The sequence below is a fragment of the Epinephelus fuscoguttatus genome, linkage group LG14 (genome assembly GCF_011397635.1).
Source record: "Epinephelus fuscoguttatus linkage group LG14, E.fuscoguttatus.final_Chr_v1".
Classification (NCBI taxonomy): Eukaryota; Metazoa; Chordata; class Actinopteri; order Perciformes; family Serranidae; genus Epinephelus; species Epinephelus fuscoguttatus.
The window spans coordinates 24,270,251-24,295,169 of record NC_064765.1 but is presented as its reverse complement, the minus strand read 5'-3'; the positions used below and the strand labels follow the sequence as shown (position 1 = coordinate 24,295,169).

The 24,919-nt window shown below is 41.6% G+C and overlaps 2 protein-coding genes across 4 annotated transcripts; one reads left to right on the top strand and one right to left on the bottom strand.

The window, feature by feature from the left end:
• Positions 1–99: 99 nt before the first annotated feature.
• On the bottom strand, positions 100–5,254 carry LOC125900422 (KATNB1-like protein 1). The gene is made up of 10 exons (XM_049595396.1): positions 5,117–5,254; positions 3,832–3,932; positions 2,902–2,939; positions 2,533–2,809; positions 2,311–2,426; positions 2,168–2,218; positions 1,994–2,083; positions 1,766–1,870; positions 628–721; positions 100–533 (listed from the first exon to the last, which is right to left on the bottom strand). Exons 2-10 carry the CDS (start codon positions 3,925–3,927, stop codon positions 501–503), a joined length of 900 nt encoding a protein of 299 aa, XP_049451353.1. The 5' UTR covers positions 3,928–3,932; positions 5,117–5,254; the 3' UTR covers positions 100–500.
• Positions 4,683–24,919, top strand: acp7 (acid phosphatase 7, tartrate resistant (putative)). Of its 3 annotated transcripts, none has more exons than XM_049595392.1 (15): positions 4,723–4,746; positions 5,679–5,731; positions 5,948–6,084; positions 7,967–8,167; positions 8,242–8,424; positions 10,709–10,734; positions 11,642–11,739; positions 18,006–18,068; positions 20,316–20,430; positions 22,140–22,253; positions 23,005–23,071; positions 23,490–23,557; positions 23,643–23,714; positions 24,085–24,222; positions 24,336–24,919. In XM_049595392.1, the coding sequence occupies exons 2-15, from the start codon at positions 5,700–5,702 to the stop codon at positions 24,399–24,401; spliced, it is 1,380 nt and encodes a 459-aa protein (XP_049451349.1). In that variant the 5' UTR covers positions 4,723–4,746; positions 5,679–5,699; the 3' UTR covers positions 24,402–24,919. The 3 variants fall into 3 exon arrangements, with proteins under 3 accessions (XP_049451352.1, XP_049451349.1, XP_049451350.1); XM_049595393.1 differs by having other exon boundaries at positions 4,725–4,746; positions 5,679–5,797; XM_049595395.1 differs by lacking the exon at positions 5,679–5,731 and having other exon boundaries at positions 4,683–4,746.

Genomic DNA, 24,919 nt, shown 5'->3' with positions numbered 1-24,919 from the left:
CTGAAAAGTGTTGCTGTTTTTCTAACAGTGCTTGTAGCTGAGGTAACAGAAGAAGGGGATGTTGTATCAAATACTGATTTCGACACAATCCACAACATGTAACGTACAAACTTTATTCATCATCATTTGTGCAATTGAAGAGAACAGACACACAAGTCAATAAAACAAAATTCTTACATTCATTCTCAGTTTCAGCAACATAAATGAAACTGCACAATGATAAAACTCCCACTGATCATAATTAACATCCTACTTGGTCAACGACAAGAAAATCATGTAAAATTTACCAGACGATTACATTTATATTGCACACTCTCAGTATTTCAGCTGCTCAAGTTCATCTGAACAGCCAATAAATACAAAGTGCTCTACAGACGTCCTCTCAGGACGGGGACAGTACATGCTACAAGGCACTTCTCTATGGAAACACCAGCTCCTATGTAGTGATTTTACTAAAGCTGCTACCAGAGAAAGATCCGTTATCTGTGTCTCTGTTGCCATCAGGAAAGTTGAGATAGAAAGGAGTCAATGACCTGAGGGGAAAAGATGATGATGTAAGTGTACCTTTTTTTGTATAATAAAATTCAGTGACGTTTTCCATACATTATTCATACATGCAGCTCTGACCTTTGCCATGTCTCCAGCAGTCCCTGGCACAGACTTCAGTGAAGGTTCCTGATACCATAACTCCAATAACTGCTGATTAAAGGCCTGGAAATTTCTGTAAAGAAGTTGAATAAACATTTTACCACAATGGCTGTATTCTGTATTCTTATCTGCATGAAACTGAAGTTTTCAAGTGGGGCAGAATGGGTGGTTTAGATCCCATTACTGTATGTATCTATTTAAAAGGCTGTGTGGCTGATTACAGCTTTTAATTAATTAGCATTATGTCTTTTTGTTTACCCTGTCCTCAGTGTTTTGCAGCTTTGACAATGTAATGTTGCTTGGATATATGCAGGTTTTATCCCATTAAAGCAGGGGTGTCAAATATACAGCCCGTGGGTCACAACCAGACCACCATGGAGTCCAATCTGGCCCACTGGATGACACCATATTGATGCTCTTATGAAGGCTAAGAGGTGCCAGGTTTCAGTCACAAATTTAACAGTGAGTCGCCTACTTCAAGTAAAATGCTGCTTCAGAGGCGTTTCTACCCCGACCAGAATACAGTTCTGATAAAAACAACTTACTGTGACAGTTTTTTATTTACCCTATACATTCAACTTTTAACTTAAGTAATTTCTCCAATACATTTAACTCCGTATGTCTACATTAAGTAGCCAGACTTAAGGACGAGCAAGAATTATAAAATTGAACCCCTCCAGGTAAGAGTGTTCTGATCGATTGGCCATCGACTGAGTGTAAACACACCCATTGCTTCCAGGCCATCCATCCCTGCCGTCACACCGGCTGGATTATGGAAGTATCTGTGGTGTTACTGGAGCTTCATTACGCTTGCCTGTCAGTCTTACGAGACAGCACTTTTTGTTGGTTAAATTTTGTGTTAAGTCTCAAACTTAGTAATTTTTTATGCATACGTTCTTGTAATATTAAGTGTTTGTTACCTTTTTTAAAAAAAAAAAAAAAGTAAAATATTTTATGTGAATTTATTTTTAATTTAAAAGTTTATTGCTTCATTATATCAGTGACAGAAAGGGAACAGTGTAGAGGTTCATCATCGGTTATACTGGTCTGGCCCACTGGAGATCAAACTGGGCTGCTTTCACGCATCTCACAGCTCATAAAATGCAGCAAGACTCACTTATCCATCGGACTTTCTGTTGATCCACTATAGCCACTTGTTCGTAGTTCCTCCCACCATTTTTTCAAAACTGAATTGATCCACTTTAAACCAACTATTAGATACCTGTGAGAAGAAAAGACAATTCTAATTTATTTGTATTTTTGTAATTATCCTGCAACACATTGTCTGTCTGTAATGATTCAACTGTGCTGCAAAAAAAAACTTAATTACAGCAGTAATACTCACTCTTCATATGGCTTTGTGAGGACTTTCTTAACCAAAGGAAAGAGGTCAACACAACAGCCAATGTTGATTCTGGGGGAATTCTCATCGATGCTGCAGAGAAAAATAGATTTAAATAACACTTACTCCTCTTGTAGGCAATGTTGATCAGATTTTTGAAATATTCTAGACACTCACCTTTTGCTTATGAGTGGGAGAAAATCAACAAACACACCAATGTCTTGGATTCTGTACAAACACAGTGAAGTAACACTACTGTTGAAATTCCAGAAAAACTACTGCGTCACATTCATGAGACAGAAAATCTACACACTACATACCTCAAAAAATAAGTCAACAGCTCTCCGACATTTCTCTGCCACAGTGTTAAAGATACTTTGAGTCTCAGGTGTCTTCCAAACAGCACGTTAGTCATTGTGCTGTGATCCCTTGAGAGCTGAAAAACATTGTTAGGTTCAGATTGTTTTATCTGCATATTAGTACCACAGTTATTCATTCAAAAGCACACACACTATAGTCTGAACTGTGGCAGTATTTCTCACCTCTGTGAGTGCACTGTAGTCGGCTTGTTCAGAACCAGTTTTGCCAGTCTTGTGGTTATTATTGACATTTAGAGGGAACTCCCAGGGGTCCATGTCAAATATCTCCTGCTGCACATCCTGCATGCAGTTTATCTCATTCTCCTTGTTTGCAGCATCGTAAGTCTTCCCAGGCCCGAGCTGCTTCCTCCGAGTCACCGTCAGATGATGGGTCTTCCTCTTACATGACACCACCCGCTTCACTCTGCCTGGGTTGTTGCCGGAGCGGCTCACCGGGTACCTGAGCAGGGCGGAAAGTTCAAACAATCTGTTGAAAACCAAATCACATGATGCACTAGCTGTAACGTGACCACAACGCATGCAATGACCCACCTCTTTTTGTTGAACTCCTCGTTTCTATCATAGTCCACCTGCATGTGAAAATACATTTTGCATATAAGTTATAAGAGGTACAGCACACATAAACACCTTAGTGTTGTCACAGCTCAAGTTTCTAAGGTTATATTTATTATTTCATTCATTCATGTTGTTTCCTGTTTTACTTTGACACTCACATCTCCTCTCGCTTCAGTTCACTTCCTGCCCCTGTGTGTTTTCCCTCCCTTTTGATGACTTCACCTGTGTCTGATTATCTGTGTGCCTTGTTTTCTTTCAGTGCCAGTTCGTCTTAGCTTCTTGTGTGTCCAGCGTTCCAGCCTTTTGTTTCCCTGTGTCCTATTCTTGTTTTTTTTGGATTTACTGTTGACTCGGCCTCTGCCTCATCCCTATTGGATGTGTTTACCTGAACTGTCTCCAGAGTCGTGTGTTTGAGTCCACTCTCACCTGGTGCACCAGTTGTTTCAAGTGTATGATAATAAGCAGGGTTGGGTATTAATGGATTACATTTAATTGAGATAAGTTCACTAAATAAATAACTAAAATCCACCTAGATTACATCTGAAACATTGTGTATTTATAGCTACATTGTCAAGGATTACTTGATTATATTTTTTGATTCAGTCTTAAAAATAAGACAATGTAAATATATTAAAAAATACATTTAAAATGTTTTGAGATGTTTAAAGAGTAAATAGACTATTTGTGGACTCAGTTTTTGTGTTTGTGCCCATTATTTTCAGAATAAGGTGCAACACTTTCAATGTTTGATTTTGAAATTACCCAAAGGCATCCTGGTTAGATTACCTTTTTTGTAATTCAATGGATTACATTATTTATTACAAAATGTGCCATGTAATTTGTTTTCAGTGACTGACTACATTTCAAAGTCATCTGACCCAACCCTGAATGTATCATCCAACTCACATCTTTAGAGTTTTTCCGATAAGGGTAGGTGACTCTGTACTGGGCTGCACCTTGCCCAAGATTTTGGTACTCTCCGTCTTCACTGTTGGAGTCCATTAGACCTGGAGAGAGAGCGAGAACCCTTTTTAATCAGTCATAACACATGGTTAGACCTTATTAATACATTCAAATACACACAGGAAGATGCCACTGTGATCAGGTCGACACAACAAGATAAAAACATGGTTTATAAATCTGTTATTCACAGCATTCATCACATCAGTCTTGTCCATTGTTCGTCACCACATACAGCACAAATTAAATGTATCGTTGAAACATAATTGGGCCATTATTGAGAGTGATACTTTTCTGAGATGTATGCATTCACATCTTCCAGCAGACAAAAAAAGCATGTGCTTATCCAAACCTATTGGCACTTTTAAATGTATGCATTGCCCTCACTGTGACAATGTTATGAAAACTAAACATTTTGTAGATGTTAACACAAACAGAACTTATGAACTAAATGATTTCATTGATTGCAAGACTTTTGTTATTTAATGTCTGACTTTTTCTACATAGACCGTACAATAAGATGCCTGAGGAATTACAACGAAAAACTACCCCATAGCTAGACATTTCAGTTAATTTCATAATGCCAGTGATTCCCTATTACTCATGGAGGGCATTGAACACATTAAACAAAAACATGTTGGTTCATTTAATGATTTAGCCACTACAATTAAGGCTTTTTAATATATAATATTTCCTTTTGTTACGTCTTAAGCTGTTCAAAAAAAGTTTTGGCCTCCAGTGTTACAGATATCAACCTAAACATATTAAAACACAATTTCCCACAATCCACGTGGGCATTGTCGCGCTTGTGTGCCGTGACGCACCAGGAAGTGCTCTGGGGCCAAACAGCTAAGTTGAGTTGTGAGTGTTTTTAGCTTCTAAATCAACATTTAGCTAATTTAGTAGGGTCAGACAGTGTTTGAGTTTTTGTAGAGCCTTATTCAGTATCTTCTAACTGTCCGTGTTGTTCATAACGTTAGATAAAATAAAAAGGCTTTTTATTGTGCGTAACGTTTTACGTAACTTATCGGAATAAAGCTAGTTAATAACAGTGTAAGAATCCGCTTATAGCTAAGTTAGCTAAATAGACGAAAACAGCTATTAAACACGGTTTAAAAGTTACAATCAGGGGTGTAGAAAATAGTTTAGAACATTTACAGTGGGTCATAACTGCGTTACAACACTCAACGTGACAGGAATTACTCAACCTAAATGGTGTAACGTTACTCACCTTGTTTCCCATTCCTAAGCAGAGACAGTGGAGTTAAACCTTTCCTCTGATTCTTTAAGGCGACTGCCAGCTAGCTTACATCCGATTTCAACTGCTATTACCGCCCAGTAACAGAGAATAAAGCATCCTATTCATAATGCAGACTGTGCAGTGTGCACCCTCTAGCGACCATTGAGAGATTAATGGTGCAGATTTCAAAAGCAAACACTTTGTTAAAGCTGTGGTCCAGATTTGTGGTTTTAAGTCATCCCAGTCAGCTGAACTGGAGAGGCAGTTACCATAACTAATGCATGAGGACAGCTGGTAGTGTTTTGGCTCAAATTAAACTTGCTTTTGCCTTCATGAGCCATGTGCCTTTACTCCGATCAGTGAGGCATATCAGCTATTTGCCTTTTCACTTTATTGATCTGAGGCAAGTTGTGGCTTGCAGGTTAATCTCTGCTGTACTTGAGCCCACTTTGTCTTCCCTGATTGCACAATGAAAAACAACATCAGCTGCTGTTGCTGACAGATCATCTCTTTCCGTGCTGTTCTCGCTGACTCTGCTGTTTTGGTTCTGCAGTTTCATCAGTTGGTTGGACTAATGCAAAGGTCCTCAGCAGAGACCAAAGCACGGTCAGTGTGTGTGTGTGTGTGTGTGTCGCTGCCACTGACTGCTGTGTGAATTGGCACTGAGGTCAGGTAGGATATTTTCAAGCTGATCCACATTGATCCACTTGGTTTTATACCAATATTGTCATGTGATGTTTGGCGTGAAAGCTTGTAACATCATGTGATTACAGTGTCAAGATTGTTTTATTCTCTGGGTGTGTGTGTTGCTACTTTAACCAGGCTGCTGTTCCTGCAGTCCACTGTGAAAATGGAGCCTGTTCGTGCTGCCTGTGCCTTGTTAAGCCTAGCACCCCTGTTGGTGCTTGGTGTTCCTCCCATATGGACTCAGCCAGAGCAGGTGCACCTCTCTTATCCAGGTAAGTGTTTTGAAATGTTCCTGTCCCAGCTTCACGTGTTTTCATTCAGGGATACAATTTTCCGCTTGGTAATACAAAACAGTGCCCAGATCATATGGATTGCATATTTACAGATGCTTTGTACAAATCGCTCGATGATATATGGACTGAAAGCTCTGGTACATTTAAGCAGCAGAACATTTTGTTATTGTTCTGCAGCTCAAAAACAAGTTCACTGAAGTTCAGATTCACTGTTAGTGAACTTGATATTTTAAAAAGTCTATGGGCCCCATGTAAATGATCTATACTGCATGGTATGAAGCAGTGGTTCCTGACCTTTTTTGTGTGCCCTAAATTGAAACACATATGGTCACAAACTTACCATTTGATAAGATTTTACCTCAGGGATCCTCCATCTGAAATGAGATATGAGACCAGAATTCTCTAGTTTTCAACCAGATTTGAGGAGATAACCATGGAAGAAGTGAAACCTATGATCAGAATAGTCTTGTGACTCTAACTCACCTAAGGATCACTTCTCTGGTGAGTTAAACCGTAATAAGAAATGATTCCCCATTTTCCTGGGGACTCCCTGGAACTCCTTAAAGGACCCCTGTTGAGAACCACTGGTCTAAAGCTTGGTGCAGGTCCACTGAGGGTCTGTCTTTCTCCGCCTTTTATTGTCAAGTTAATAACTCAAGTTTGTAGTTTGCTGCTTAAATGTCCCACGACATTTGCTGCATTGACATTTCTTCTCTTACTGCATTACTCAGCAGAAAACGGCTCGCTTCTCCAATTTGCCAAATTCGCTACGTAAAGAGCAGAGCGCCATGTACAGGCACACCTGGCTTTTAAAGGGAATGGGAGATGACACTCTGGTTGAATTCATGTAAAGCCCAAAACACAGCCATGATTAATTAAGAGACTAAATACAACCCCTTTGCCCCTTGTGCCTTGCTTTGTGCCCAATCTACGTGCTGTTTAACCAGCAGAAGAAGAGTTGGACACTCCCTAAATGTACTTGCGGCATGCATTTTAGACCAATGGTTCCCAACTTGGGGGTCACGGTCCAAATGTGGGTCCTGGGCTCATTCTGAATGGACCAGAATTGGCTCATAAAAAGGGTTAGTTTATTAAAAAAAAACACACTTTATTTTTAAGTACCGCAAATTTCCGACATAGAGCTTTAATTTTGAAGTTCTGTTTCCTGCTGTAGAGTGAGTGACTAATGGATAACTACTTGACAGACACAGCAAACTAGCTTGTTGATATGGCCAAACGCTAGTATGACCCTGAAAGTATTGAAGTGTGGGGACCTTTAACTAATGACTAAGCAGAAATCTGGACTCCAAGACTGGACCAGTTGGGAACCACTGCTGTAGTCCACGTGCTATAGATTGTTAAATAGGTCCCTATGTGTTTCATGTAATGCCGGTAATTCAGTGGCTGAAAGGCCTTGATAAAACTTTAAGTATATTTGCGGCAACAGAAACATGTCCTGATGAAGTGCCCTGTTGCTCTGAAACTACCTGTGCACACCGTAAGTCATTTAGGTCAAAGGCGCCAGGTAATTGCCTTAACTGCCATACATAATGTTACCCTTGGTTCACACAGAGTCTGTGCAGCATAAATGTTCTTTCGTTCATTCCCCATGAAGGTGAAACGTGGTAGTCATTACATGCGTTGATGTCTTGATGAAATGAGTACCTGGCCAGTTGTCAGCTTATCTCAGCTCTCTGATGGTTATATCACGCTGGCGGCAAGATCAAAAGCATCAGTCATATGCAGAGTCAGCCTTTTCACAAGCATCTCTTGGCTTTTAAAGGTGCATCAGTAAGTGAATCCAGTTGTTCTGTCAGATCAGTCTACATCACGGTTCAAATAATTGGGCTTTTCTTCACAGGAGAGCCAGGTTCTATGGTGGTGACCTGGACCACCTTCAACAAGACAGACAGCAAGGTGGAGTATGGCCTTCTGGGCGGTCGGCTCTTTGACATGACTGCCAAAGGTGATGCAACTTTGTTTGTGGACTCAGGAGAGGAGAAGAGGAAGATGTACATCCACAGAGTCACTCTCACAGACCTCAAACCTGCTGCTACTTATGGTATGTGGAGGTTAAATATGACTTTAATAACATAACTCATGTGAAAGATTTCTTCTTGTACTGTGCACTTTCAGTCTACCACTGTGGGAGCGATGACGGCTGGAGCGATGTGTTTTCCTTCACTGCTCTGAATGACAGCACAAGCTTTAGCCCCAGGTTTGCTCTGTATGGTGACCTGGGCAACGAGAACCCTCAGTCTCTAGCTCGACTGCAAAAAGAGACACAGCTTGGCATGTACGATGTCATCCTGCACATAGGTAAGCTCCACACTGATAGAAATATTACAATAATTCGCATAATGAAAACTGTAAAGAGGCATTAAGTTTTATCGGCTGTTGTCTCAGACATTAGTCATCCGCGGATACCTGGCACAGCTTGCAACAGAGTGTAGGAACATAAATCAAATCAAGTAAGCTAGCTGAGCCATTCCAACAGAAATGCCTAATGACGAGGTAATGTATCATGATGGTGATTACTGTAATCAGCATAATAATACCTATTTGTCATTTGTATGCTTTGCTTTTGAACAATATGGGTTGAATGGTGGTCACTAGCTTGTTCCATCACTTGTGGGGAGTTAAATCTAAACAGATAATGGGTTTGTGTTGTGCCAAAATGTATTCACCCAAAAATCTGATTGGATCTCTGGCTGTCTAGTTTTTGCGCCCATCTTGATTTAAGGAATAATAAAGGAACAGTATCATTTGTCTTCTCCTTTGTTGTCTTTTTAACTGCAACACGGAGTTAAACAATGTTTACAGCCACTTCACAAGGTTGGAGAGAATATATATCTTTGATTGCCTCACAAAGCAAGATCGCGTTATTTGTTTGAAGCTAACCATAGTCCACTAGTCAGTTATGGAAGGTATAGTGTGACACTGTGGGAAATGTTTGATGAGGATTTTTTTTCTCATTAAAGGTTTTAAGGCTTTAACATAAAATTGAAATTTAAAATTGCTGCCATTCTCATGACTAGCTTAGCTTAGCATGAAGACTGGAAGCAGGTAGCGTGGCTCTGTCAAAAGGTCTAGCATCTCTAAAGTTCCAGCATGTAACTCCAAGTAAAACCCCAAATTTTTGTTTGTACATTTCAATTTCTGTACAGAATAAACAAACAAGATGTAATATGTTAATTAGTGAGTTTTAGCAATGCTTGTCAGCAGATCTATTTGTCTTCATTCAGAGCCAGGCTAGCTGTTTACCCCTGTTTCCAGACTTCATGCTAAGTTAATCATACTGCTTACTGGCTCTAGCTTAATATTTCGCTTACAAACGTGAGAGTCTGTCTCATCTAAGTCTCTGCAAAAAAGAGATTAAGCTCATTTCCCAAGCAGAAACCTCCTGGGCTGAATAATGAAGCCAACATGGAAGTACCAAAAACTGCAGTTCCTCGAATGGCCACTTGAGGCTGGCTCCGTTGCTGCTCCAGGGATGATGTGATATTTTTCATCAGGTAGCACTGCACCTCGTCAAAAATCCTATGGGATTTTTCCATTGGATCTTGTATTATTGCCAGAAATAAGCTCTGTGGCAAACAAACGTATGATTATTGAAGCCTAAATGCAATCGCCAGAAGTAAAAAGCTAACGTTAGGCTATAAACGAACTACACTACAGTCGCATGACTTAACGTCACCACCACAACAAGACCGTAAAGCTGTGTTGGCGCGACGTGATGATGTTCTGCAGACTCATTTAGCCACTTACTAGAAACCAACTTTTTGAGACACATAGAAGCTTCAGAGTTTATGAGTGGGCTTTTTACTGATGTATTTTATATCGGACAACAAAACGTGAAAGTCTCTTCAGCTTGTGTTAACCACAGACCTTATTTCAGACATCTAACTAAAACCACATTCAAAAAACCCAATGACCTCAAGATGAGGGAACCAGGGATGGGAAAATGCTAACTCATTCCTGGGCTCATTGGGACTTAGTCCTGGTGGACTCCACAGACCCCCATTTTAAAATGCCTGACTTTTCAGCAAAAATAAACGTGTGCAGCCTGGCACAAAGAACGGGTTTGGTCTCTGTAGCTAATTTCCCCCTTAATGTAACTGGGGTTTGAATTTTTTATCTAGCTCACCCGGTTAAATTTTCATAAGGCTTAAAGTTCCGCACAAATAAAGGCATGGCCGCTTTGACTGACAGGCTGTCTGCAAGATATCACCACAGTCTATGAGTCAGATCTACTCGCTCCTCGCTCCTCCATAGCACCACCCTCTCATCCAAATACAGTCACTTCTAGTTTCAAAAATCCAAGATGACAACAGCTAAAATGCCAAACTTGAGGCTTTAAAACGGGGTTACACAAACCAATGGATGGCGTCATGGTAGCCTTGTCCATTATTTGTGGTCTTTGGCATTTCCCACAATGTTGAATTATTCCTTTAAGTGCATTATCCCTATAATAAAGAAGTAAACACAACTTTTTTGGGGGAAACTCATTTTGGCACAGTGCACCAATAGTCAACAGTCTTAAAAACACTTTAAGGATTCATTCTAATCTGTAGATTTTTTTTTTTTTTTTTTTTTTTAACAGGGGACTTTGCCTACGATATGGATGAGGTATTTTACTCTTCTGTCTTTTCAATGTCATGATCACACTTGTGCCCAGTTAAGTTCACTGACAGCAGATTTCTTTCGTCAATAGCGTATATTCTTAAAGCCACTCTGATATTTCACTAATTCCACAATGACAGATGAGATAAGCCACTTTACCTTCCTCCAGTGCCCCCGTCCCAAGCCTCACCACGATTTATTATCAGTGCAGGCTCTCAGCTGTGGTTGAGACACACAGCTAATGATTAGCATTACTGTGAAATGCCTTAAGCCTGCGGTGAAAGACGAGAGTCAGGGTCATGTCGCCCAAGTATTTCTTGAATGAAATAAGCGCCATTTGAAACCACAAATCTTAAGTCTCAATAACATATTTGCTCATCTGAAAACCTCCCCTAGCTGTCATCTGTAATATTTAGCGGACATAACCTTGTCTCGGATGCTAATATCATTTTTCCTGAAATGACTTCCTGCATTATTCATGCCTCTTTTTTTTGTCAAATGTGGAGAAATGCAATCAGCAGACCACTGCAAAAATGAACAACCATAATTCACCCAAGCTGTGTTTTTTAACTGGAATGTGCGAGTACATCCTGTGGCTTCACTGATATTATAAATAGAAAACCAGAAAAAGGGAATTTTGTCTGAAAAAGGTCATTAATGGTTGTGGCAGGTAGAAGCCATCAGTACAGCCATGAACCGCAGCGTGTTTTTAAAAGCTGCGTTAGCATATGTAAGAAAAAAATGCCAGTGAGGTTTGTATGGTTGGCTGGAGATGAAGCTGTCTGGAAAATTGACTCGCATAGTTCTGAAAACTAATTTGGCTGAACATCAGTGAAGAGAGAAATATGAAACATTGTTGTCTGACAGGAAAATCTTTTCTGTCATGTTTAACGGCTGAATGTCACTGCTCCAGGACAACGCCAGGATCGGAGACGAGTTCATGAGGCAGATCCAGTCCATAGCGGCTTACGTGCCCTATATGACGTGTCCAGGCAACCACGAAGCTACGTAGTAGGTGGAATTTAATTTCTCAATTTCTTTTTGGATGTATTCATTAATGGACTAATATGACAGCATTAAGAGAAATTTATAGCCAGTGAGTCGACATGGAAGCCGTCTGACTGCCTTCTGCTTTTGATTAGCTAATGTTTTCCTTTTTATTTACATTTAATGCCACATTCTGCTCGAGGGCAAAAGTATGATTAATGGGCGCAAATAGCAGCACATCCATATTCGTGACAGACGTGCCAGACACCTCATGACAAATTGCATTCAGAAATGGCCACTGTAAATGCTATGTGCCTGTGTCTGTGCGTGCTTCAACTTTTTTGGTGAGGGGTTGTGAACCCCCAAAAAACAACCTTTCTGGTGAGCTGCAGTTTTTCCACTATAATGAACTCACTCTGTTCTGCCGAAAAACTTCGCACTGTACCATTTGAACAGATGGGAACTATTTTGGTCTCGAAAGGCTGGAGCAGCGTCAGTAACCACCAACATCTAAACAAGACAACGCTCTCCAAAACAAACATTTATCTGACTGGCAATCATCAGCTCACTATCTGTTTTCCCGTTCCCAGAGATGTCCTGCTGTGGTGGGAACTCTGTCTGCGTTTTGACTCATCTTCACTGAACGCGTTGTTCACATTTTATTGTCTGGGAATTTATCTGGATTGGATGACAAGACAGTGAGGACGGGGTGATGCAGCAATTTAAGTATGTGAAAACAGATTCAGAGCAGAAGCAATTTACCAATGAGACAGATGTAAGAATTAATTTTGTTTTAAAATCATTTTTTGATGAGGGATCAATCAGCATTTTTCAAGCAAAAACCCTCCTCTGCTGGTTTCAGCCTCTCAGATGTGAGGATTTGATGCTTTTTGATGATCGTAAACTGAATGCCTTTCAGTTTTGGACTGTTGGTGAGACAAAACGCTCAATTTGAGCTTTGAATCTGGGCGGCTGTGGTGGATATTTTTCACTATTTCACCACATTTTATCCATCGACTGTTCAAGTGGTTGCTTTGGAAAATAATCTGCAGATTAACTGGCAGTGAAATAAATCCTTTGTTGTAGCCCCTAAACAATTGTGAAAACTTTGTTGTACATTGATAGTCTGACATATTCATATTGCATCTTTGTCCCTGACTACGTCTCCACAATGCACAGTAATCAGTCAGGGTGGTTTGTATAATAACCTAATATGGAACGAAATGCACCACTAAGAATTTTGGTCTATGATCTGTCTCGCTGATGTAATATGACAAAATATAATTTGCTAGGAGTCCATGGCTCTTGTTCCGCTCTGGGCATCTACAGCCAAACTGTCATATTAACAGCAATTGGAGCTGCGTGACGAGGGCGACTTCTGTTAGCTGAGCACGAGATGCGTTTCCTGTCAGGTCAAAGGTCAGAGATACCAGTCACAGCTTTGAAAGGAAACCACTGAAACATTTCTAGAAAAAAACAGAAGAATGTGCTTTTGCATTTGTTTATTTTGGTTTTTCGTGCACTAAGTAATAACCAGTCTGTACCCAAATCTGGTTTCCATCACTTAAGAGGTCATAGCATTGACTTGCACTCATTTCCTGGAGACTTATCCTGACCAAAGACATGCAAGGCATCCTGTCTTCCAGTAGCTGTTAGTCTGCTGAAGTCCATCAAATGATCTCTGTACTTGAGATCCATCTTAAAGGGATAGTGCACACAAAAATGAAAATTCAGCCATTATCTACTCACCCATATGCCGAGGGAGGCTCAGGTGAAGTTAAAAGTTGTTTGGAAAAATGTCATTTGAACTCTGTTTTTAGCCTCATTGTAGCTCGCGCGAGACTGTGAGACATGAGCACCACATTCATGTGTGTTCACATGCTTTCGCTGGTCTCGCACACAAGCGTGCACACAAGAGGCAGTTAGAGCTACAGGCTACAGTGAGGCTAAAAACAGAGTTGAAATGACGTTTCTCCAAACAACTTTTTATGTTGGGGCTTCAGGACACTTGGATCACTACAGACGAGCAGTATGGAGATATTTTGTGGTTTCAATTATGTGTTTTTAGACGTTTGAATCTGGGGCGCCGTCAGCCTCCATTAGGTGGAGATGTGTTGCTACCCCCTCTCCCCTGGGATCTCCGCAAGTGTTGTGAGGACTCTAAAACTTCACCTGAGCCTCCCTCGGCATATGGGTGAGTAGATAATGGCGGAATTTTCATTTTTGGGTGCACTATCCCTTTAAAGGTACACTACACAGGATTTTCCTAAAAAAAACAATTAATAGATAAATTTAGAAATAATTCCTCTCAGTCGTCACTTATGACCCACTAGAGGTATGTGGTGGTGGTGTATTATTCTGTAGATACTTTCCTCACTGCATGTATTTTCTTATTTCTTCTTATTTTTCTGTGTGTGGGGCATTAATGGGCGCGCACTCCCACCATAGACTGACCCCTACAACACTCAGGTAAAGTCAGGGCTTTATAAAAAAGGTAGCAACAGATACCACACCATAAGCAGCAGACATCCAAAAGCCACAGCGCAGAAAAAATGCAAATATATTGAGGTGAAACGCCAAACCATAGTGATTCTCGGGTTGGCTTTTACTGTCACTTTTGCCGGTGAACGTGTTGACAAACAGTAGCAGACCATCCTGTGTAGTATACCTTTAAGCTATCATGTGTTGTTTCTGCACTTTATGACCCATTACTTGGTGGGAAATTCTTTTTAATGAGATTTTCTATTGTCTGATTTGTATTGTATGATGTTATTGTTATTGCTACGTGGTTGTGGATTGCTCGGCTTATCGTGGCTGCAAATCTAATTTCCTCGAGTGGGACAATAAAGCTGAACAGAACCGAACTGAACCAGACGATTGTTATGTCTAAAATGACAGAAATGCCCTTCATAATCTCCCAGAGCCCAAGGTGATGCCTTTATATGTCTTGTTTTGTGCGACCAATGTTCCTGAACCCAAAGATATTCAGCTAACGCGTCCATTTGAGCAGCGAGAGACAGAAAACAGAGAGTTTTTGCTTCAAAAATACCTTGTTAGTCAGATGTTTTCAGTCAATTATTTCAGTCAGTTTTCGAGGCTCAGTTCCGTGTTGTTTTGTTGATGATGGTACGAGATGATTAAAGACTTCAGCGGCCTCAGATGCTTTGAATCCCGAGGATTAGCAGCCAATGTCTCCCTGAATTCCAAGCACATCTGCTGGAGTCAGTTGCGTGTGTTTGTGCACATGAAACGTTAAGAGGTGCCTGATCCTGCACCATAATATTTACTTGCCACCGCTATACTGAGACGCCCCTCGCCTGGCTTTGCCATGTGCAATGTGACTACTGCCTGGTCTCTATTAAGGAGCTGCTAACAGTAGTCTCTTTTTCTTGGCGCTGCACCCTGACATAGGAGCCTGATATCAAGAAACGGCTTAGTGCATTACATAACCAGAAATCCAGCTCGTCTCTTTCTCTGCTATACCTAAATGTGTGTTTTGCTCTGTGGTGTTGTTAAGAATCCAGATATTCCCAGCCAGCAGCTGGCCCCTGCTTCTTCTTCCTAGCTGTCTGTTGTGCTCTCTCTCTCACTATGCTCCTCTGTTCATCTCTCTTTCCAACCTCAAAACCTAATGGGTAAAAGGCAATTGAAACATGGCTGACCACAGAAGTTTTCAGTCAGCATTCCAGCAGGATGAGAACAGTGGATCCACAGAAGATGCTAAGGCCCCAATCAAGACTGTCTTTGTTCCCAGAGCACAATATGGTCCATCGGGCGCTCGCAGGGACAGGGAACTGTTTTGTAAAAATGTCCTGCGACGGGAGTTAGTGACATGCTTCCTGAAGACTCCAACTAGTTCCTTTCCTTTCCCCCAACGTCCTGGATTAAGCTCATCAGATGATGAAAGGAAAGATTTGATGAAGGGGGGGAAAGTCTTGTTGGGTTAGTTTAAGAGTCAGGTTGTTCACATTGACTTTGACAGCCACCAGATTTTTATCTTGATCTTCTTTTAATGGAAAAGCAAACACGCATGGAAACAAGCGTGCTTCGGGTTACGGAGGATGACTCACATGTTACGATGGGACTCCCACAGCGCTGAATTAATGAAACAAATAGAATTTTGTCATATTTGTATCAGAGTTTCCAGCACAGAGCCACAAAGACGAGAGACTTTGAAGCCAGCAGTTGACTTTATTTCTACAGACTGATCCTTCCCCTCGGGGGTATGCTCGGTTATATCACTCTGTTTGAATTCCTAGAGAGTGTGTGTATTATTTCAGTGAATGAAAGATTGATTGTTTATTTCTACTAACTGCCTTCCCAGATCTCCTCTGCATGGTTGCTGGTACTCTTCCTCGCCACAAGATGGGAGTATGAATCCATTTTATGGCCGGTCCTGGTTCAGTGCCGTGACTCAGAAGTTTAGATCGAAACTGATTTTCACAGGAGCAGAAGCCACTCTTTAGCTCTATTTTAACATACATTCATGGACGAATCGGGAAACGGTGGGCCCCTGGGCACAGATATGCAAAAGGCCCCAGCAGCTCTCCTACATAGAAGCAAGACACACAGACTATGTTGTGGTTTTGCCTCTTTTTTGCTTCTATTTGTAGACGATATGCATCTTTTAATGGGTTTGTGTGTCTTTGTGGTCTTTTTGAGTGGCTTCCTGGTGATACGTGTCAATTTAAGTGACATTTTGGAGGGCCCCTGACCCTTTAGGTGCCTGGGCCTGTGCCCAATAGGCCCATTCAGTAATACATCCACGCTTGCATTACTTGTGTGATTGGATTCTGTTTTTTTGTTAATTTCAGATGATGCATTGTTGTACATGTTCAACATCTAAACTAAGTTTTCTAGATGGACATGAAGAGATTCTGCGTCAAACTGCATTCTCCTTCTGCTGAAAGATCACAGCTCACAAACTAACCTCTGCTGGATTACCACACCAGCCTCAGCTCTTAAATCCTGACCTCAGTGTCTCATTAGTTTCAGACTTATTCAACATCAGTAAAGGACTAGTGTCATGCTCCCCTTGCGTCCCTGTCCCTAGCCCTTGATCTCTGACTCCACTGTCTCTTGTTACCCCTAACCAAGTCAGTGCAGGGATCTGAACCGTCCCACCCTGACCCGGCTGCAGTCCAGAATACTGCCTTTTTTCTCTCCCTTATGTAAGATAAGAAAACAATCACTCCCATCACCTCGCTTAGTTAATGGCCTGTTGAGAAGATTGGCTCCTGCTTTCATGCTGAAATTAAAAACCGTGAAAAGAGACTGGCGGTTTGGCGTCAGGGAGAGCTTTCCATTAAAGAGTTTTTCCTCTTTTGCATGGTGTGCCCATTGTAATATGTGCAGAGCACTGGTTTAATGTGTATCCAGTGCACTCTTAGACATTGTTTTTGATTATTTCTTGTCTTAAAGCACAGGTCCGTGTTTGATTCCGGGTGCAGTGCAAAGAGTCTAAAAATTAGTGGTGGTGATTGTGGTAGCAGTGACAGATAACTGCATGCATCTTACTACATCAGGAGCAAGTAGGAACCACCACATCTCAGTCTTGAAACCACTGTGGAAGTGCCTTGATATGTAATTCCTTTAATGGCCGTTGGATCTAAAATTATAATCTTCTTTAAAGAAGATGTCACGGTTTGCAGAGGGGTATATTTAGAGGCCTGTTTCCTTGATTGACAGGTGTAGTACACTCAGCCATAGTGGCACCAACTTGCTCGTCCCATGTCGGCTCCACCCAGGCTCCCCCACGTTGGCCAAATTTTGATTATCTGACCATGATCCTAAGCTTCAAAACATCTCATCAGAAACCTATAGGGGTGAGGTCACAGAGGCTTCGTCCACGTTTTTCTGCAGCCTTTAATTTGGAGAGGCAGCCTCTGATATCCTGGCGACAGCAAAGTGTACGGTTTCTTAGAATATCTAAAACTAGCTACGTCTTGTTTTTTTTTTTTTTTCAAGTTTGAAGCAGATGTCACCACCGCAGTTTGATGGTCATCTTTATCCGATGATATACCACCCGGAGTTCTCTGCCAGGTTGAAATGAAAGCTGAAAAGTGACACAGGACAAAAGAATCGCACTGAAACTAGGCAGCTATTTTAAGAAGTGCTGATTCGTTATATTTCATAGCAAAGCTGAGAATTATCTTAAGTGTATTGTGCATGCACCACAAAATAAGAGAGAGAGCAGAGGTCTGTGGTGTTAATTGCCGTTTCTTAGACATTTAAAGAACTTAGATTGTATGATCAGTCCGTCTAACTTTTTCTTTTTTGTTTGTTCACAGTAACTTCTCCAACTACAGGAATCGCTTCAGCATGCCGGGACAGACTGAGAGCCTTTGGTACAGGTAAAGGAATATGTTGGCCTTATGGAATAACACAATGTCTAAGTCAACCAGATGTTGCTTTAGTTAAGGGAATACTTCACCACCCAAAGTTAGTCACCTTGTGTTACAGTGAAGTCATGAAGAAAACATTATTTCTTGCATGCTTCCATGCTTGATAAATTGAAGTAAAAGAGGTCTGTACTATGTTATACTATATTAAAACATTTGTTTCTGATCTTCCACACCACTTACCACTTGTTACATATCCAAAGCCCTTTTTAGATAGGAGTTGTGCAAATTTGCAGGAAAGCCCAATCAGTCTTTCTTCAGCATTGGCAGTATAAAAACAAAATCGGGGAGTGCAGCAAAATGCCGCCTACCTACTTCTGTCTATACAGAATGTGCCTTTTTCGGGGCAATGGGGGGCGTGAGCAAGTAACAAAACATGTAGCTCAGCGTGTGACGTAAACAGTGATGTAAAGGGAAGCCGGTCAGTCCTTCAGCAATTTTCTTGTAAGTCGACGGTTAATGGCCTCTTGGTTTGTGAGGACATGGAGGGCGCGCAATTCCTTGTCTTCCCAGGTGCTCATCTTTACAGTGTCTGTCAGGTTTGCATTTCCCTCTTGCTACTTGCTGCTCGCTAATTCCTGCTATCAGCTGTTTCCTGTTTATCCACTGCCAACACCGCCTCAGTCTATTTAAACTAAAAGGGTTCTGCCAATATGTCTACCCTACGAGGCGGAAAATTGGGCACCTTGGATCAACTCGCCAATCCGGCTCTGTGTTTCTAAACACTCACAGCTTGCCGGCAAAACGGCCCAACATTCGCAGAAAATCTGGCAGTGTAAAAGGGGCTTAAGTCTTATTTATCCAGTCGTATGCTCAGTGCTTCCCAGATAGACGGCCCCTACCCACTGAAAACTGAACTAACAGAGAAACTTAGCCATGCTTGCTTCAAAGCCAGACTGTATTGACAAAAACAGTTATTTTACTTTGCTGAACACTGGAGCTGCTGGTCTACCACTGTCTTAATTGGTAGTTTGTTTGTGTTATTGTGTTGACTAGTTCGATGAATCCAAACTTGCCCTCTAAAACACCAGAGTCGCACAAAAACACCAACAAACTGACTTATGACTCAGTGGTAGACCAGCAGCTCCCGTGTTCTGCAATGTAAAATTACCGTTTTTGTTCATGGAGTCTGGCTTTAAAGAGAGCATAGATAAGTTTCAGTTTAAGGTCAGCTGCCCATTGTAAAGTTTGGGAAGTGGGGAGCATAGGACTGAACAAATGAGACCTGGATTACACTGCACAAGTTGTGTGAGAGTATATAAAGTTCTGCCATTGTTAAATGTGATCCACTTTTACTTCAATTCATTGTGCATTTTCTCCATTTTTGGATTTTTCATTAACCAGAGGCATGCAAGAAAATGTTTCCTTCATGAGTTCAGCATAACACGGGATGAGTAACCGACATACGAATGGTCATTATGGGGCTGAATTATTCCTTTAAGGTGGAATTTGACATGCTTCAGCAGGTGAAAGAACCACAAGCATTTATGGTCAGCAGAAGACAACTTCAAATCAAAATCGGCTGCACACACGGAGCTTGGAAACAGAAGTCATTTCTCTCCAACTCAGGCCCCATGTGAAGTATCATGTGAAGGTTTACCAAGCCTCCTACTGTATTTCAGTAAGCATTAATGAGCTGTAGGAGGCAGCCCAGAGAGACTTGGCAGCAGAGGAGCACTCCCTTCTTTGAGTTTAGTTTGCGTCTCCTATCTCAGGGACACGGGGACTACACAAAGGAGCTATACATCTAACTAGGTGACTCATAGCCAACTACAGGCCCTGCTTCGCTCAGACAGTAAGATAATACCTTGTTAGACCACAGGCCAGCTGCCCAGTGATCAGTCCCTGGGTCTGCTGGCTGAGAGCCGGTTAGGAACAAGTAGAGGCAATCTGAATCCCACAACTGCTACTGGAAACTGTTCAGTTCATAACATACAGCACACATGTACAGAGCACATGCTTTTCCATTAACCCTGCAGGATGAACACATACGTGCTCATATTACAGTGAGGGGTTTATTCACCAAAGTGGATCTGGCACTGCATTCAGAAGCAAAATGTCAGAGACAAAACCTTGCCTGGATTTTTCACACTTATCTGGCGCTCTAAGTGAGGCCTGTTCTTGCTTATCCGCTGACTTTCAGCACGCTTTCTCTACTGGGTCAAAGCTGTGTATCATTTTAATGATGTGTGTCCGCAGCTGGAACCTGGGGTCAGCTCACATCATCTCCCTCTCCACCGAGGTTTATTTCTATCTTGAATTCGGCCAGGAGCTCCTCTTCAGGCAGTATGAGTGGCTGAAGAAAGACCTGGAGGTTAATGACCACACCACTCACATATGTTGATGATAGCTAAGTGCTCTCTTTCCTTCCCACAATTGCTCAATGTCTCTCTTTGAAACTACAGTTAGTAATTTTCACAAACAATTAACTTTTTGTCATATTTGCTGAAACTGTCACTACATCCCCACAGAAGCACATTAGACAGATAGTCTGTGTAAAACATAAATCAGGTTCCTCTTCACACTCGTTAGAATCTACCGTGGCTCACTGAAAACAACCGATCAAAGCGGAGTCTCTAACACAGCTGTGAGTCATGTCAGTCACTGCTTGTCAACTGCGATTAAACTGTCAAACTAGGCACTGCTGATCAAATATGAATAAAGATTCTGTTACACCATTGCCTATTTCTCACCTCAGATGTTTTCAAAAACACATTTTCATGTACTGCTAAGCTGTAGAGTGGAAAGTTTGCTCCAGCCTGTGGGTGGTTTTCAGCTCAAATGTTCCCAACATGGCAGCCAGGTCACAAGCTTTCTCATTTTACAGCTAAACAATACACTAAACAGTCCCTCCAGGATTTCACAATGTTGCAATCACAACATTAAACACTAATTCAACCGATCCCCGTGAATTCTGTGCAACCTTGCATTTCTGTCCAAACACTGCAACTTAACCCTAAATTTGACTATTTAAAATTAAAAATTATTTTGATTGTAAGCAGCAGATTGATTCACTCAACCCCTTTTTCTCTTTATCCATCTGTCATGGGACTGCTGCTGCGGAACCAGAGCTGGGACTGAGTCACACACACACACAGCAACAGGGCTAACTGTTAGCATCACAAAGCTTACGTTACTCAATGATTATTAACAGGTTTAACGACAAAGTCTAGACATTTCAGTGTCTGTGTGAGAGTAACAATGTTAACCACTGATGCGGGGGGCTTGGCCCAAGTGGCAAAATATGAAGAGTAGCGTCAAGATCTTATTGTGCTTTCTTTAGCTCGTGCTAACCAGGCAGAGAGAGCAGGAGAGGTGCCTCTAATGGGGATGGTCCTGCAGCGCTGCGTCAAATGGCATTAATAGCTGATCAGCCGTGATTAGCTGTTGCTGCCTCGCCCCCTCACCATCATAAATGGACTCTAAATCTGACGGAAACACTGAATGGTCATAAAAATGCTCAGAACTTGCAACTATTTTTGAAGTTTTCAATTTACCCCACACTTAAATTGCAAAAAAGGTCTACAAACGTTGCAACATTCATCCCAATTTTTTAAAAACATTTTAGGTCACAACAACCCAGATACAGTGAAATCCTGAAGGGACTGACCAAAATATGTTTCTTAAAACATCTGAAGCAAGAAATAGGATTCATATTTGATCAGTGCTATCTAGTTTGACAGTTTTACCACTGTTCACGAGCAGTGACTGACCTGACTGACAGCTGTGTTGGAGACTCGTCAGCTCTGATTGGTAGTTTTCGTTCACGTGTGGTAAGGCCATTAGAAGCACTACAAGGCAGTAGAGCAGGCAGAGGAGTATGGTTTTTTCTTAGATCATATGTCTCGTACTGCTCTCTACTCTCTTTTTTCCATTCTAGCTGCAGTAGTCAGTCCATTCTCTTTTTTTCTCCATTAAAATCTACATATTTTTCACTCTGTTCCAAAATAAAATTCTCCTCCATCCTCAGCGTGACACACATTTACATTTACATGTCCTCACCTCTTCCATCTCCTAAACTAGGAGGCAAACAAGCCAGAGAACCGAGCAGTGCGTCCATGGATCATCACCATGGGACACAGACCAATGTACTGCTCCGACGACGACCAGGACGACTGCACTATGTTCGACTCCCACGTGTGTGAACCACAGAATCCTATCCATTAATGTATACACCTTTAACTAATGTACACAGTCACCCACTGTTTTTCTGCCACAGAGGGTATTGGTGTAAAAAAAATCAAGCATCATTATGAAACAGATGCTTATATAACAGGAAGTCGAAAGAAGCTTTAAAGTCTGGCTGCGTAACGTGTGATAACTGCTGTTGTAATTACTGAGCTGCATTCCTGGTGGCAGACATTTTATCAGGAAAGCATAATTATAAATTTCTTCTTAATACGACTGTGTACCCAACATTTTATTTGATTTGGCTGAGCAGATGAAATTATATCATTACCTTAAATCATTTTGTTAATTGCGCTGAAAGCACTTATAGTTTATTTTACAGTGTGTTATTAAGAGAGAAGCACATCTATATTGTTAAAGGTTTTATTTCATCATCATGAAGGTATTTGTAGGATTCGTTTTCTGCTGCATTGCCAAAACACCTAATTACCCCTGGTAGCAGACGTGTCACATGTGTTGCAGGCTGGCCAGTCCACATGGCAGCCCATAAGCACACTGAGTACGATATGCCGTCATAATCACTGTAATTTGGACCGAATAGTTTCCACTCAGACTAACTTCCCTCAGCTCTTGGCACCGTTTGGAGCGAGGCAGGCATGTGCGTGATGGGGCTCCACCAGGTAGTGTTTCAGGTAGCAGGTAGTGTTTCAGACACTAACGCCAGTTCATGCTGACATTCTTCCTCTGTGTTATATGTCAGGTCCGACTGGGACTGAATGACACCACACCGCCAGCCCCGGGTCTAGAGGATCTATTTTACCGCTATGGTATGGTCTCTATTCGACAACCAGCTGTGTGCTGCTAATGGGTGTTTAAGATCACAAATTTGCACGCTCAGACAGACTAATGTCCCAACAGTTGCAGAGAGGAAAGCAGTCCAAACATCCTTTATTAAAAAAGCAGGCCTTTGGTCTGGCTGACATCCCAACAGCACATTTGCAAATGTCTTTCCTGTATGACATTTCTTCGACTTTTGTTTGTTGCATTTAATTATATAAGTTGTGGTGGATTTTTTTTTGAACGTTTTGGTTGCTTTGAGTTTAAGCTTTTGTTGATTGCTGAAAAATCTCAAAATTAAATGGGCAGAGGATCTGAGAAAGATTAGATTACACAGCAGAATGTTTTTAAATGAGCTGTTCTGGTAGTTATTTATTTATATATATCTCTTAAAAATATCTTTCACAGGAGTGGATGTGGAGCTGTGGGCACATGAGCACACATACGAGAGGCTGTGGCCTGTCTACGGTGACAAGGTCAGCTCACATTTTTAACTAACCACATTCTTATGTCTGAAGTATTTGTTTTGGATAAGTGAAACAGACTTGTTTTTCTCTTTAGGTGCACAATGGCAGCAAAGAGCAACCTTATGTGAACCCTAAAGCTCCAGTTCACATCATCACAGGCTCTGCTGTAAGTCCTTTTACATTACAGTTAACATTTCCCCGCACAGGTCGACGCATGAATTGACAGGGGCATCAACAAAAACAATGTTATGCATTGTTCACAGTCATTCCTGTGCAGCAGTTGGTCTGCCACATGAGTTTAGTACCAGCTGTTCCTCTGGTTAAGTGTTTTCTGATGTGGTGGTGAGCGGTGCAGGGCATGCTTCGTCATCCAACCGCAGAGGGATTAGTCATCTGCATATCAAAACGCAGCCAGACTCACACCGAGGCACAGCCACAGTTGTAAATGTCACACAGGGCTTTGTGGACAGAGCTGGAGCGAGGCATGTGGCTCATCACCAACAGATTGAGTTTAATCACTGCTGATTCCCCTGCAGGGCTGCCGAGAGAGGACAGACAGGTTCAATCCAAATCCCAAAGAGTGGAGCGCTTTCCGCAGCACAGACTACGGCTACACACGCATGCAAGTGGCCAACGCCACCCACCTTTACTTGGAGCAGGTCTCCGACGACCAGGTGAGCACACATTGAAGGAGGACATGCACACAAGCACAGCAAATGAAAGGATACATTTAAAGGTCAAAGAGTGTTGCCTCGAGTCATAACAAAGGCTTTTCTGTGTGTTCCAGTATGGGAAGGTGATCGACAGCATATGGGTGGTGAAGGAAGAGCACGGCTTCTCTGCCTGGTTCTGAAGACTGCCGTGCTCAAACAAAACTGTCTGCTCAGGAAATGCACTTTGAACTTAAAGGAGATTTATATGATATTCAGAGTGTATCTATGACGGTTGTTTGCACGTAGCTTTTAGCCTTAAGCTAGCAGCTAACAGTGCTGACAGTGGTAACAGTGTTAACAGGAGGGTGGGTGCTACACTTCCAGGAGCTTGAATTACAACAAACATGGAGGTGGCATGACTTCAGTGTGTGCTCAGAACACCATCACTCCGCTATATCTTTACATAATAGTTGTTTGCTGCCATATAAATGCTCTGAATATTGTAAAAGGCTCCTTTAAAACAAGCACATCTTTACACAGCGTGACACCAATTATGCACTGATGATAAAAGTTTTCATATCTGGTCATTCAGCTTTTCAAATGCTAAGTGAATCCTTTAATTTCAGAAAATTCCACTGTCTTTTATCCACTAATGATCATCTGATGTAAATGTATATAATGTAACATACCTTTGAATAAATTCTGCTTTTTTCATGGA

Bases quoted from the DNA above. Each gene is read 5' to 3' on its own strand.
- LOC125900422 (XM_049595396.1), bottom strand. From the start codon at position 3,927: ATGGACTCCAACAGTGAAGACGGAGAGTACCAAAATCTTGGGCAAGGT. The intron at 2,810-2,901 runs GTGGGTCATTGC...CGCCCTGCTCAG, and splicing joins GAGGAGTTCAACAAAAAGAG to GTACCCGGTGAGCCGCTCCG. The intron at 2,219-2,310 runs GTATGTAGTGTG...GTGTTTGTACAG, and splicing joins CTGTTGACTTATTTTTTGAG to AATCCAAGACATTGGTGTGT.
- acp7 (XM_049595392.1), top strand. From the start codon at position 5,700: ATGCAAAGGTCCTCAGCAGAGACCAAAGCACG. The intron at 20,431-22,139 runs GTTAATGACCAC...CTCCTAAACTAG, and splicing joins GGCTGAAGAAAGACCTGGAG to GAGGCAAACAAGCCAGAGAA. The intron at 23,072-23,489 runs GTATGGTCTCTA...TATCTTTCACAG, and splicing joins GGATCTATTTTACCGCTATG to GAGTGGATGTGGAGCTGTGG.